At 42.9% G+C, this 15,106-nt stretch overlaps 1 protein-coding gene across 2 annotated transcripts in view; it reads left to right on the top strand.

Annotated features, from left to right (window-relative positions):
* The window catches only part of ITGA9 (integrin subunit alpha 9), a 223,676-nt gene that overhangs the window by 1,337 nt on the left and 207,233 nt on the right, over window positions 1-15,106 (top strand). For both annotated transcript variants that reach the window (XM_071804740.1, XM_065830650.2), the window contains exons 2-3: window positions 7,428-7,555; window positions 9,131-9,237. In XM_071804740.1, the coding sequence (XP_071660841.1) occupies window positions 7,428-7,555; window positions 9,131-9,237 (235 nt within the window). The remainder of the gene's footprint in view (window positions 1-7,427; window positions 7,556-9,130; window positions 9,238-15,106) is intronic.

Below are 15,106 nucleotides of genomic sequence, written 5' to 3'. Positions count from 1 at the left end.
TTTAAAAATGAATTTCTTTCACACCCTTTAGTTCAGTAGTAGTTGTGTGCTCAGCCTTTCTGCATAGTGGCTTTCATGGAGCATTCATTTTTAAGGACTTATCAGAAGACTTCATAGAGGAAAAGTGCTCTGGGAGAAGAAAAGCTCTCAGTTTAAAGTAATGCTTAACTTGGGTCAGGAACTGACAAAGGATGCAACGGCTGAAAGCGACTGTATTCAGCACAAATTGGTGGGAATTCACAGTGATGTGAATGAAATGCTGATCTAGTGGGGTGTGGTGGGATGAAAATGATAGTATTTGTTGCTCCTTGTGTAGATGTCTGTCATTCTGATTGATAACATGAATTATCTTCAGATAGCAGATGTGGTGTGGGGTTTTTTTGGTTTTTTTGGTTTTGTTGTTTTTTGTTTTTTTGTTTGTTTGTTTGTTTGTTTGTTTTTTTGGAAAGGGGAGGTTGATCAGGGAAGAGAATCTCTCTGCTACCCCAGTTTCTTTGGAAATGATGCTGGACTAGTAGTGTTGGGTGTCTGTCTGAAGGCAGCCGTCTGCAAGATGTCTGGTGCTCTAAGGTAAAAACTCCAGTTATGCGAACTCCAGTTTTCTGCAAATGGACCTTCTTCACCCAGAAACAAGTATCTGAGATCAAGAAGTGTTTTTAAGTAAGCAAATTGTCAGCCCTAACACCTAGAAGGACTAACAGCAGCTTAATATGGTCAGGATCAGCACTGGGCTGTCAAAAATCGTAAGGGTGGGATTGTCACCACTGATGGGAGAACTCTCTTCATTGTGTAACTGGGGAGCTTTTTTTCATGGGTGCTTCAAAATCCTGTCCCAAACAGAGGTTGGGATAAAAGTTCTGGAGTTAGGTTTTCTACAATCTCATTGACTCTAGTTTGCTATATGCAGTTATGCTTTTAAATGTGCGCATGCAGCCTGAATGTCAAGGGACAGCAATGAATCTCATTGATCTTAAAAGTGTATGCAGCATTATTCCAGTTTCTGAAGATGCCATCACCTGTACTGGATGGCCATTTTCTGAGTGCAAGCAGGTTTTTTTTGCGTACTGCAAATAACATTGATTTTAAGTATTTAACTATTTATTTTGGAAAGCGTGAAAGATCTGGACAATCTTCCTTGCCATTCAAACCATCAAAGGGCTGCACCCTTGTCAGTGCCCTTAGCTACGCCCACTTCAATTGAGGAGGGCATAGAGGCTTCCAGTATTATATAGTACTGCTTTAAAACCCTATTTTACTGTACAGGATTTTGCACATCCCTTCAGAGAATGAAGTCTCTAATTTCAAGTTTAAAGTGATTACCAGTTGCAGATCATTGAAATACAAAATATAATCCCAGTTTATTGGATGAGTGTAGGGGGAAATGCTTAGTAGAACTGATGTAATTTTTCAGATTTGTCAGGTTTTTGTGTGTAGAGCTTTGTGTGCAAAGCTGTAGAAGCATTTCCTTAAGTGGCTTGTAGAGTTACTTTTTGTTTGTTTGTTTGTTTTTGTTTTTGTTTTTTTTCCTCTCCTTTCTCTTTCAGATGTGATATTCTGGGGAAAGGCTGAAATCTGTTATAGGGAATGTGTAGTAAAAATGGTTAATATTAATCCCATCGTAGCATATAGCTCCTTGTAATAGTCATAGGGTTATTGTTTGGGTTTGTGTGTCAGTTTTCTTAACTTTGTAGCTTTTATATACCCAAGGAAGAGTTACGATTGAAGTTGTCTGATGTCTGTTTGGCCTACATACTACAGTGGGCAGTATTTGAGCTAAGTGAACTTTGGATAGTGATATTTTGGGCATTCATGGCTTGCCTGGTGAGCTGTGCACTATGTTAGCCTGCAAAAATGGGATTGATCACATCTGAGGCTGACAGGGCTTCCGCCTGTCTAAAATTATTTAGCATGTTAATATGCTCTCAAGCATTTGAGATCATTGTCATGATAGTTCAGTGTTTCTTGTTCTGAATATCGGTGCTCGATATTCACCTAACCTACTTCTGGTCATGCGAGCTTCTTAGCTGAAGGGTGTTATTCTCCATAGCCTGTCCTGGTGTGTACATCTATATATACATATGTGCATATGTGTACATACAGTTTTATATTAAAATGGTGTCTGTAATGCCCAGGTCTTCAGCTTCAGTGTTTCAGCTGTTTGTTTGCCAACACCACAGAGGCACCTGTCTGTATTATCTACCATAGGCCTGCAGGTTTCCAGTAAGCCAATTTAGAGCCTAGTGATTCTTGAATATTTACATGAGCCAAATATTATTGCGGGAGGGAAGAAAAGGGGGGTATTTGGTTTGAAATATTACGTTGGATAAGTGTGAGTAATCAGGCTGCTATGCAGCCCTTGACACAGAAGTTATTGTGGAACAGGGGTGTTTAGCCTCCACTGTGACAGTGGAGTAAGTCAGTGCTTTTGACCTGTCTGAAATAGTTAATTGCAGCGATGCTTCTGTTTAGGAGTTATTTTTGCACAGTTTTCATCTCAAGAAAAGTTGGTCATCGCAGATGTGCTGGAGTTATTGTATTTCTGACAATGTCTCCTTTTCCTTCCTTAACCAGGTTTTATGACTTTAAATCTTGAAAGATTTACCCACTTCCCCCTCATTGCCATTTTCAGTCGAGTAAGGAACCAGGTGGCTGCTTGCATTTGGAGCAGAGACAAGCTGAAGTGCTTCTGTTCTCTGGATATAATTTGAAGCTTGGAGTAAAGACCCTACAAAGCGACCAAGAATGTTGCTTTCTCTGCTTTCCTTCAGACAGTTTAAGAAGAAACAAATGTCAATTTTGCCCCAGTAAAAAAAAAAAAAAGGTTTATAGAGTGACATCTTAGGTCTTTCTTTTTAAAAATAAGATGTTACTTCATATCTCTCCTTTCGCCTCCCTATGCCCCTTTCTCGCTGACACCCCCAAACTCCTCAGCAAGTCCAGGGTAACGACTTTATAATTTCTGACAACATGATCTGGCATGAAAAAAGTAACCCAGTCACTTCAGTTGCATGGTGTCCTGCTATGAGTATTACAATAAGGAAATAGTCTGGTTTCTGTGCTGTTTCACTTCACTGGGTTGTGCTGCTGCTGAAACTTGAAGGCTGTTCTGCATCTCAGGGTAACGGATATGTGGTGTTAGTGCCTGATGTTCTTGTGTGCAACCAGAAGGAAGCTGCGGAGGAAGGCTGACCCTGCGCAGACCGGCTGTTGTGTTAACAACACCCTGTTGCAGAAATGATGTAGTGATGCTGTAGGTGCTGCCATGGCATTTTGGGCTTGCTGTTGTTAGTTGCAGCTCATCCATCTGCTGCCCAAATAACAGCCCTCCTGCTTCTCACTCTGCACTTAATGGATGGACCACTGGGGTTTTAAAAGTCTATTTATTTACTTTTTTTTGTTGGTTTAATTTATTTTTTATTTTGTGGGCTTAGCAAAAGGCAGAGACCTTTCCAATGAGAAGAAACTCAGATGGGATATGCTGGTGGCGCACCTTCCTCTGGTGCTGCTTTTGAAATCAGCTGTGGTATGCAAGGATATTTAAAGAGTTTTTTCTCTGCCACTTAACATTGCGGTGAGGTGAGGTCCCTCCATTCCCCAGTCCTTGAGCCGTGATTGTCTAATCGCTGCTGGCACGCTGTAGGCTGGTGCTTCATGTGCTTGGCATCTCTCCATGCCATCAGTCAGCTCGACACTTTCATTCTCTGTTCCTTCTGCTAAATGCAGCACTTAATTTCCAAATCTGTATGTCCCGAGGGTCAATCACCAGCAAAGTGCTAGTTACTGTTCTGCAGGAAGTAATTTTAAGGAGGTGTGGATTTCCCTGTGGCCAAGAAAGCTTCTTGTCATCCATTAATATTGGCTGCTGTGGCTACTGCAATGTGATGGTTTCTGGCCGTGTAGCTGCATAGTTGTCTCCATACAGATGAGATGTTTGTCCTTGATTGTATGAGTATGAATGCAAGCAGAGAATGTTAAATGGCCTCTCTACCTACTGCTCTTCATGCTGGTTTAGACCCCAATACTTTGTTCCCAAAGCCAGTGGGATGTGGCTGATTCTTACAGATTTCTGTGCATGTCAAGCAAAAAAGACTCTAAAATGGCCCCAACCCCTACTCCTGTTGCTCTTGCTTCTCTTCCATGGAAAGTAATCTCTTTCTCTTGATGGGGTTTCCCCTTCAAGGTGTCTTCATGTAGCTACTCACAAATATCCTAGAGGCTTCCTGCAGAATATTATGATTGTGGTGAGAACCCGCACTCATCAGTAGTTTCTGCCAAGACTACTGCCCACATCATAAGCCTTGTGGCAGAAGGCTGGAGAACTGCTGGTGCTTGCTTGCTGACAACCCAAGTAGTCCTATAGCAGCACTGGAAAACTGTACCACAAAATTAGGCTATTTTATAGGAGAGCTGGTTAAACTCGTTGGAACATGTTGGAAGGTTGCCTGATAATACCAAGAGGAGAGGGTTGTACTTCTGCTGGCTGTTTACAGATCTTCTGTGTTTATGCCAGGCACGACTCAGAAGCCTTGAAATGCAAGAAGTCTGTGTTAGACTCTAAGGCTTTGTTTTGAAATGTATTTCTGTTCCGATATGGTGCCAGAGAAAAACACCTTCTCTGGTTGCAGTGTTGTTTCATAGAAATAGCAGGAGATTTCAAAGGTGCTTTAATATGTAGGGGAGATACAAAGCAGTTGTTCGTTTTGCCCTGAGTTCCAAAATATTTGGATGCAAATGAGTCTTTTATCCAGGTCTGCTGGAGTCTCCTGACAGTTAAATAGGTGACTTTCTTCCAGCAGTTAAGCTGTTATACACAGAAACTGATGAAGAAGTAAAGGATTTATTTTTTTTCTCGACAAAGGAAACATTCCAGTCTCAAACCTTTGAATAGCAGTGAAGTAAGTGGTGTGTGGCAAATACCCACTGGGCCAACCAAACGGGATATGAACCAACAGACAATCTGGTATCTCCCTGAAGGCGACTGTCTTGGGGCACAGGTGAACGTGGGTCATGCCAGATGGAACAGATCTGCAAAGGTTTCACCTACTGGGGTCTAGGTGCAAGAGGGAAACAATGAGACAAGATCCCAAGGTGACATAGTGTATGTTGTGGGTGAAGTATCAAATATGAATCCAAAATAGATTTACTTTTGGCACACGTCACCTGTAGCCTTTGCTGGCTGCTTCTTTCTACTTGGTCCACATGAAGAAGTGGCAACAGATGTTTTTCTTTTGAAAGGTATATTTGCTCAAGACAGCAATATTATCTGTGCCAGTGGCTTACTCAAATCATTAATTATCATTTTTTCCTATTCAGCTTTTTAAAAAGAGCTGAAGAGTCTTTGTGATTTAGACTCCTTCATCTTTATCTTGCATTTTGCAGCCCAAGGTATCTTGTGCACTAGTTGCTGATTCATATTTGCTTTTATTAGGTTAGAGCAAAGCTTATTTCAAACTGGAGGTCAATGTGGCCTACATTATCTTATTGTTATAACAGGTCGTAGAAACAATTTCTTGCCATTTGCAATTTGAAGCCATAACTCTTTAAGCTAGTAATATCCCTCCTTATTTATTTTTGTTAGACCTCATGAATGTCAATAAGTGAATGACATGCATTCATCGCCTGTGTAAATGAAATGATTGGCACTTTATTTTTCTGCCTGCCGCCTGCCTGGTGGGATTTCCATTTGGAGCTATTATTTCAGGCTCCTTTGCTCTTGCCCTGCAATGTGTACAGGCTTTGTAGGTTTTAGCAACTTAAGCATTTCAGACATTAATTCTTCTCACTTGTGAAAACATGATGTGAATTGTAGAGCATGGCCCCATCAAACTTCTCCAAATAATACAGCTTGGCTCACAAAACTTTGGAGAAAATGGTCACTTAATGTAGGGGTTTCTCTTCTTTTTGTAAATGTATTTCCAAGTGACACAGGACAGTTTTGTTGCGTTCCACATCCAGTGAAATGCATAGGGAGCGGAGGTGTGCCACTGTTTGGTATAGACCAGACTTGGATGCAGGAGGAACTCTTCCAGGTGTCTCAGGTTGCCCTGGACATGTGCCTTGGATCTTCCTGTATTCACTGGGATAGTGATGATGGGTGGCGACTGAGGATGGAACTTTACATTAGAGGATGAAAGAGAAGTTTTTTAAGGCAGGGAAAGCTTCCATTTTGGGACTTGTGCTGGGCTGTCCATCCGTGCTGTGGGTGGGCTGTGTATGCAGACTGACTTTGCACCAGAAGCTCTTTATCCCTTTGGTGGGTAAACCAAGAGCGGCGTCTTCTTGGTCAGCTGCTGCCTCCCAAGTAGCAGGCTGGATCCACACATGTGAGCACTGGCGGCTTGGTCTTTTAGAGATGGTTGCCCTTTAGTTCCAACCCTGGGCTTAACTTCAGCGAGGATTTTTTTTTTATACATGCGGAAGCTCCGCCCTGCCTTGCAGTGCAAGGGTATCAGCAAAACTGATACTAAATCATAGAAAAACTGCATGGTGTTCCCTGCCGTCATTCCTGGAGCTACCTTCCTCCTGCTTAACCTCCCTCCTCACCCTCATGTGTCCAGATCTGGGTTCACAACTCGGTGAGAAAGACTGCTCTTTCAACGAGGAGGCAGTAAAAAGGCTCCCTTAGTACTTGTGCCTCCCCCATAATCCTCCTCAAAAAACATCTATTAAGGCATGAGCAGTTGCCGGCTTGTTAAGCAGTTAACTGGATTGTAACCTAAGTGATTAAAAAGGGCTCATCATCTTTCTAGGGTATGTTCCTTAAGGAACCCTGTGGTCAGAGCTTGTGCATTGGTGCTTCCCAGAGACACCAGCTCTCACATGGGATAAATAGACCAGGTATAGTCTTCACAGCCTTAGTGATAAATATTGGTTGATGGCAACGCACCATGAAAGATACTTGTTCCTGTGTTGTTGGATGGGTGTTTTGGTGTCGATTCTATCTGAGAATGGGATGCGTCAGCTTTCTAAACAAGCATATTAATTTTTGGCTGGCTGACAAGCATGCAGGTTCAGATTTCATCTTCTTGTGGGTGTGGGTATTAGCTCTTGGGGGTTATTGGATTGATAGGGATGTAGTTAAAACTGAGGAAAGATGGGTGCAGCTGCTGTTGTCTGTTCTACTTTCCTGAACACTTTTGGGAGGTTTGGGTGTGCTAATATCTTAAAATCCTAATGGAAATTTAAGTTGTTAGAGTATTTGTGGCTTCACTGGGGAAAAATGCCTTTATTGTATGCGGTGTTCTCAGTTTGTGAGTCAATATCATCATTTTACAAGGTTGCTGGGGAGAGTGCTTTTGCTGAGGGAGCTCTGGAAATGTGAACCTTGCTGTTGTTTGTGTGTGGGGTTTTTGTTTGGTTTGTTTGGTTTGTTTTTTTCTTCTTTTCTCCTGAGATTAATCACTTGTTACTTTGCTTTTGGTTTCCAGGGTCTTGGTTGGTGCTCCCAAGGCAGAATCCAGATACAGCACCTCTGTTCAGTCCCCAGGAGCAGTGTTTAAGTGTCGAGTCCATACCAATCCTGACAGAAGATGCACAGAACTGGATATGGGTCGAGGTGGGTAGTTATCATAGAATCATAGAATGTCCTGAGTTGGAAGAGACACACAAGGATCGTCGAGTCCAACTCCTGTCCCTGCATCTGACAACCCCACAATTCACACCATGTGTCTGAGAGTGTTGTCCAGTGTCTTCTTGAACACTGCCAGGCTTGGGGCTGTGACACCTCCCTGGGGAGCCTGTTCCAGTGCTCCACCACCCTCTGGGGGAAGAAATTTTTCCTCATGTCCAACCTAAACCTCCCCAGCACATCTTCCTAACATTCCCCAGGATTCTGTCATTGGTCACTAGAGAGAAGAGTTTGTTATGATGCTTGGGGGGATGAAGGAGGGAACCAAAATAAAAAAAGCATATCCTAAATGGCTAGCAATCCTCCTGATGGCTTCAAAGAGGTCTCAAGACACTGAGAGGGATTTGTCAGCCTCTCCTGATGGATTTTGAGCACTGGCAGCAAAGGTGTCGTGTTCTCTTCAGCATTATGAAATAGCATCCCACCTGGTGCCGGTGTCCTCCTAGTGGCCCTGCTCCCTCTCTCCAGCAAGTAACCAGGCAAAGGTGGATTTATTTTATTTTTATTTTTTTCCCTGCTTACCCTAAGCCACTGTCTTTTCTCCACCTGTTTCAGTGCGACTCTGCAGCATGGTGGAGGGTATGTGTCTGGTGGGGAGCGCTGGGGTAGGGGTGCGTGCGGTGACCCTGGGCAGTGCAGCAGTGGTTCCATGATGTGTGGGGTTTTTAGCAACCTGGCATTCTGCAGCTTCCCTCATAATGCAGCAAATCATGCCTTGGGTCTGCTTCTTGCACTAAAGGAAGTAAGCGTCTTGGTGAGAGCTGTGCTTTGATCCTATTGCATGTGACCAGGATCAACTTTGGTTTCTCTCATGTAGTGTCTCAATTGGGGGAAGGTGGAGTCCTACAGCAAAGCTCTGATCTAAAACCTTGTTCTGGGTTTTGATGGAGAACATGGAAGCCCTTCATATTTTGGTTTTCTTGATGGCATGCCCGTTATTGCTTTCTCTGCCTATAAAAAAGGCATATTAGTATTGTTTGTCTTTTCATGACTGAGTCAAGTAGAATTGATTTTTATGAAACTTAAATGTGTTAAAAATGTGTTTTGGGTAAGTTTATTTTTTTCTGCTACTGTAATGTAAACTGCCTCTCATCGATTTGTGAATACTGCCTGACAGAACTAAAGGTTTAGGCCTCAATTTCTTTAAGTGCCCTAGATCTCATTTTCAAGAGTAATTTTTGCTTTCGTTGCATTCTGCAGGCAATCTGATGTGTCTCCCATTGACTTCAGTTGGATGTTTTATTTGAGTAGAGCTGTGGACGTGCTGTAATAGCTGCTGGCTGTTTGGGACAGGGTCTGTCCTCTACTGTGTGTTTGAATGAAACCTAGTAAGAGTGAGAGCATCACCCTGATTAATGAATACAAGAACTAATAATCGGGATGAACGATAAAAGCAAAGCACTGTCAGGCAAATGTTTCATGGGCAGTCTCCTCCTAGGAATTCTTAGTGGGTATTTAAAACTCAAGTCTTCATGTCTTGCTGTCTTTCCCTGCTTTCTGTAGGCAATTCTCGGGGCACACTCTGTGGAAAGACCTGCAAAGAAGACAGAGATGACGAATGGATGGGTGTGAGCCTGGCGAGACAGCCGAAGGCTGGTGGAAGTGTGCTGGTGAGTCCACTCTTGTCTTTGATCTCATTAAAACCATTGCTGCTGTCTGGCTCTAATGCTAAACATGTCAGGATTAATGTGTTCGGCAGTGGCTGAATGAGTCCAGCTTTACGGACAGCAAATTCTCTAGTCCCTTCCTTCAAGCGGAAGGAAAAGTGAGCCCTAGCCAGAAAGTTTTATTTATAGACGGAGGACTTCAAAGCCGTCACACCTGACTTGTGTCACCCAAGGGCTTCCTCCTAAATCTGAGGGATTAAATCTTTGAACCGAATAAACAGAACTTTGTCTTGGAGGTACCTGCTAGTCTGTTCTTTCTGTCATTTGCCTGTGTTTGTGTAGGGAATATGTATGCATGCATTTTCCCTGAGTGTATGTATTACGTGTCAGAACTTAGGATGAAAAATGTAAGATGAGTCTTTGTGCTGATATTTTTTTTTCTTTCTGTGTATTAATTTTCCTTTAGTGAGGCAGAAGAGTTGAGAATAGAGATTACTTAGTTGTGTGCGGGTGGCCTTGTTGTCTTTGATATGGTTACCAGGCACATAGACAGGTCAAGGAGAGCAGATGTGTTCCATAGAATGTGGAATTTAGCTTTGCAAAACAACATTTCCTGTGCTGGAAAAAAATAATCATAAAGAGACCTGGGCAAAAACCTTTCTAAAATAAGTGGGTTTATTATGATCAATAGGGTTCTGACTGTCTGCCTGAGTCTGTCTGAAGGAATTTTAACTGAAATTTTAAAAAAAATTGCAACAAAATGTTGTGCATGGTATATGTGGCAGGCAAATCTCAAGCTTGGATCAGAGTAACCCTGACAACAATCTAATTCTAAACACTCCTGTTTGGGAGTTGGGAACTCGCAATATGACCCCATCTTTCCAATGAGATAGGGGGTTGCCGTGGTACGTGGCACCAAACCGTCACAAAGCTGCAAGTGGGAAAGATCTTGTATGATGATTGTGGAGCCAACCACCTGTGTAAGGCAAGTGGGCAAAGCTGCTTCACTCAAAGGCATTTTCCTTAATGTGTGCATAGAGTCCCAACACTTACACCCTAAGTTCTTGCACACCATCTTCCCTGTGGGGGAGCAGGTGGTTTTTATACCTTTCTGTGATAATACTGTGGTATTTTTTCTAATTGTCTCTTTTGGTGTACAGCTTGCCAGTGCTATAGAGGATGGTCAATGCTTTACTTGCCTTGCATGCTTTAAATGTGCTCAGCACTAGAGAAGGAGGGGGAAAAAGAGGGGCATAAATAAAATACACTGTAAACAGCTGCAGTAGCACACAAAATTAAGGCATTCATGCTAGACTAAGCAATCAAGGTATTCTTGTTCCTGATCTGTATGTGTGCTCCGAGTCCTGTCTGACAACTGAGGAGTAACTTGCACTGATCAGGGTATCACTGCCTTGAGACAGAGCATCCTCTCCATTTTTAGTCATGAGGCCAAACTAGACGAATTCTTGTTGCATTTTTTGAAGCTAGTGCATATACTTTTTTAGACAGTATTGAGATGTTCTTGTAAAAATGGTATCTTAAGGATAGTGTGTCTTTTGTATTTTGCTTCAAAGTGGAACAGGTTGCAGCTGATGCTTCGCTGTCATCTACCTAGACAGAAGCAGCAAAGGAAGGCAAAGCTGGTGGGGAAAAAAGCCGAGGCTGGGGTTGACTTCTTGCTGACTGAGGGGAGCCTGCAAGGGTGAGAGACATGGGCAGGCTGTGAGGGCTTAGATTTGAACTGAGGGGATAGAAATTTCAGATGTAAACCAGCTTAAAAGCAAAGTGTAGCCGAAGTAAAATGCACAGCTGGTGGTTTGCTTATTTCAGTCCAGCTTAAGCTGGTAAATTGTCTCCACAAGTTACACTGGTTTAAGGCAGTTCTAAACCAGCCCTCTGACAACATTGCACTGCCCTCACCAAGTAGATCATGTCCTGATGCTTGAGGATGTTTAAATATCTAATTCACAGTGATATTTATCCCCAAAGCACTCAGTTCTAAAGTACTAATTATATATCTGTGCACATCTGTGTGTAGACAGAGCTTGGAATGGAGGCGTATGGATTCCTTCGTGGATGCAAAATACCTGGCTGTTTCAGGGCATTGTTACTCTCTATTTTGGGATAACCTTTTAAAGAAAAAGATTTGGGACTTTCCCCTAAGCAGGTGGTTTTTAATACATGTGCCCTTCTAATTTTAATTTCTGTAAAATGTGGCTGCTCTTTGAAGACCCTGTGAAAAATCAGTGTTCTGAGAAGACATATCTGAATGTGTATGGCTTTATCTTCCGACTTTGCTTTTTAATGAAATTACTAGCTAACTCTCATGAGTTATTCCCTGAAGTTAGGAGCATGTGCACAGTCTATATTGTCAGGCATTGCAGCTCTATTTACTGCTTCTCTTCCAGGGATTCCTTTAAGTCACAGTGGTATCTTTGTGGTCAATAGCTCTGGATAGACTTTTTTTTTTGGCATAAATATGAGTGGTTGCTTTTTAAACCCGTGTGAACTGTTCATGCTCTTGATGTCCTGTGTTAGAGGAATTAGTCCCACAGTTTAACTGTGGATTTAACAAAGAAGTCGTTGCTCTTGCTCTGAAACTGCTTAGTGGCTTAAATTTCTGTCTTATCAGCCTTCCCCAATCGCCTGATAAGTGTACCAGCTTCAGTGGAAAGGGGCAGTAGGGAAGGTGAGGAGAGTGCAGGAGGGCTTTAGCTGGTATTTGGTAAAAAAGTGGATTCCGTTTGAGCCCATATTGTGCCAGGGTGTTGCTGAACCAGAGTTTTGCATTTGTGTGATGGACTAAATAGAAAAGCATAGAATGATGAGGATTTAAACAAATGAAGATATAAGATTAGCTGAAAAAGTTCTGAGTTTGTGGTTCAGCGGCTTCCTGTTGTCGGGTATGCTATCAGTCAATATTTATATTCATTTAAGTGCAGCTGAGGTTGCCAGCTCTTTCCAAACTGAAATAGCAAAAGTTCTCTTTTTACTTTTGTTGAAAGAGGAACCAGGGACAGTGCATTATGATTTGGAGGAAAGCCATGTCCCTCAGTCTTCTTTCTAAATACCTGCCACATCTGTTATTACTCTGTTTTTTTAACAAGTGTTGCTATTTTTCATAATAAGCAGTTGACTTATTGGCACATGCAATGATTGTCTGTGCGTCTGTAAAAAAAAACAAAAAAACAAAACAACAAACCATCAGGTCAGCAAAGCCAAAGTCCTCCTAGGGAAGAGCAAACCAGAAGCGGTCTGACAGTAGCACATTAAAAAAGTCCCTTGTTTGGACTCCGGCTTTAGGAGTGGGGAGCAGGCTGTATAAGGACCATGCCTTCAGTTGGGGCACTCAGCCTCTGGAGTGAAGCCTGGAGTCTCTCCTGTTGCTTTTCTTATGGTGCAAAGCCCGTGGCTGTCACTCAGTACGCAGAATAGCAAAGTGGCTGCAGTTCTGAAACAGCCTATTCATTGTATTGTGATAATGCAGTGTCTGCCATCAACAGAGACCATTGTGTGCTTTGTCCAGAAGTGTTTTATTTTGCTTCAAGTGGGTTTGCATCCTTTCTTCCCTGTTCCGTAGTAAAGCTGGAGCCTGTGCCTTGGCAGCAGCTGTTGAGCACCAAAGCATGCTGATGGCTTCTTCATTGCACAGGGGCCCACCTATGGCTTGCGTCTTAAAAAAAGCGTGCATAAGCTGTCAGTTGTTTTCAATCACCTTAGGAAAAAAAACAAAACAAATGGACAAAACTACCGCAGAGGAACCCTTTTCACAGCATCAAATTCAGGTGACTCATCTCTGTTCCCAAGACTCTTTAGACATGTGCCATCAAAGAAGGAAGGCTGTAGCCACCTTTGGTAGCACATCACCTTGCCTCAGCAATGTTGACTAATGCAGCAACTGTGTACTCTAATCCAAATAAAGGTTTGTGAGAAGGCAGGAGAACCAAAAGCAGCTGTGGACCAGCTTTGCCATGGCTGGAGACACATGTGCTGGCTTCCTGGCTGCAGAGAACGAGTTCCAGAGAGGAAGAGGAGCTGCCGAACTCCTGTCCACTGGGAAAATGTCAAATTCTACAGCTGTGGCATGGGGGATTCTGGAGAGGCCCCCACTGAGATAATTGAGGTGGAGCTCATCTCTTGGAGCTACGGTTACGAGCTGCCTGCAAGCTTGGGCAGTCAGTGGTAAACGGTAGTGTGCCTGAATACATAACATGCTGAAGGTACAGAAAAGTGATCATTAGAAGAACAAACAAACCAAACCAAAAAACCAGCAACAACAAAACAACCAAATGACCAAAAAAAAAAAAAAAAAACAAAAACAACAATCCCAAACCCTAACAGATTAGGTAAGTGTGCTCAGAATTGCTAAACTGAGCCCACAGCTTCCAGTTGATTTTTGAACATATTTCTTAAGCAGCAGCTCCTTTTTGTTTTATCTTTCTTGGCCTCTGCACCTCGCTCCTGAGCAAAGCCTCCTGCCTGTGGTGAAATGCTGCTGCTCTCCCTGACTCTGTCATTTGTGCTCCTCTGGGAGAAATTAGTAAGTTAATTTATGTGAGTCCCTTGCAGTTTCCAAGATATAAAATGTCAAGGAATTTACGATATCACAATCCTTTATTTATCTTGCCATAATTTAAAAAAAATACTCTTGGTCTGTTTCCGTTTGAGTTTGTATCTGGAGTTGGGGTTGACTTTAATGGTATGTGTCTTTATGGTACTGTCTTTAAAAGGGCTGTGTGTGTATATTTGTGCTCACAGCACCGATCCGTCAGGAGAGAAACTATTTCCTGGTTACTCTGAAAACGAGCGATTCACGTGCTGGTTTTTTGTTGCTGTTGAATTTTGAATGAGTGGTGCATGGGGATGAAAATCATAGCTGATCTTCCTTAAAACACGTCAGGGAGTCCTCAAAGCTGCTCTTTGCAGGATTCCTCACATCCATTTGTGAGGAGTGTCAGAAGCATCCTTTGTCTCATGGGTGGCAGTGAGTGCCATGCAGTGTGGTGCAGAGCTGTCCATGGCCCCTGGAATCCCTCGTTATCCCTCTGTGATACCCATCTTCAGGAGATACATGCTTCTCCTCGAGTCCTGGATGTCAGGAAAGCAATAAATACTAATCTCCAAATGCAGCACCAGTAACAGCAGAACAGGCTTTTGCACAACTGGTTTTGCTCTGTTTCAGTTAAAAAAAATGAGTGCTATTGCCCTTTTATGTCTTTCTGGGGTTAAGGATATGGGAAGGCACCTGTGTTGACTGCTGGATTGAATTTGGAGCTTCCCAGTGGTTGATACACTTCCCAGGCCCTTTATCGGATAGGTGACACAAATGTGCCTGTCTTATGGATATATTTTTAACGATGTTGAGATGCTCCCATGGGCAGCTCTGAAGTGCTGAGGCAGAAAAGTGGGGTAGCACAAGGGGAAGAAGGCAGAGGATGTCTCATCTGGGGAGAATAGGGTAAAATGTGGGGATGGTGAAGTGGGCTCATGCAAAGTTTCCAGGAAAAGTTGAAAGCATGTGGAGGAGGTGGTTTGTAGCATAGAGTCTACACTGTTCGCATGGGACCAAGCCTTAAATGATATAAGTTGACACTGACTTCAGTGACTTAGACCAGCTGGAGATATGGCGCACCATGTGCTCGAGTTCAAAGCCCTTGCTGTTTCATATTTCCTTTTATTCCAAGTAACCTCTCAGCGTCAAGCAACTTGTGGTTTTTCTGGCAGCAATGCAGAGCCAATTTCTGAAGCAAATGAATTCTGAGAAGGTGTGAACCAGGCTCCACATTGCTTGTATGTGTGCCTGTTTGTGGCAGTGTACTGAGCAAGTGTTCTCGTGAGACTGGTTTAGCTCTGGTTTTGCAGGGTGATCTTA

Source organism: Patagioenas fasciata, chromosome 2 (assembly GCF_037038585.1).
Source record: "Patagioenas fasciata isolate bPatFas1 chromosome 2, bPatFas1.hap1, whole genome shotgun sequence".
Lineage (NCBI taxonomy): Eukaryota > Metazoa > Chordata > Aves > Columbiformes > Columbidae > Patagioenas > Patagioenas fasciata.
Note: the sequence above shows the minus strand (reverse complement) of the source record. Positions and strands in the feature narration are given on the sequence as shown.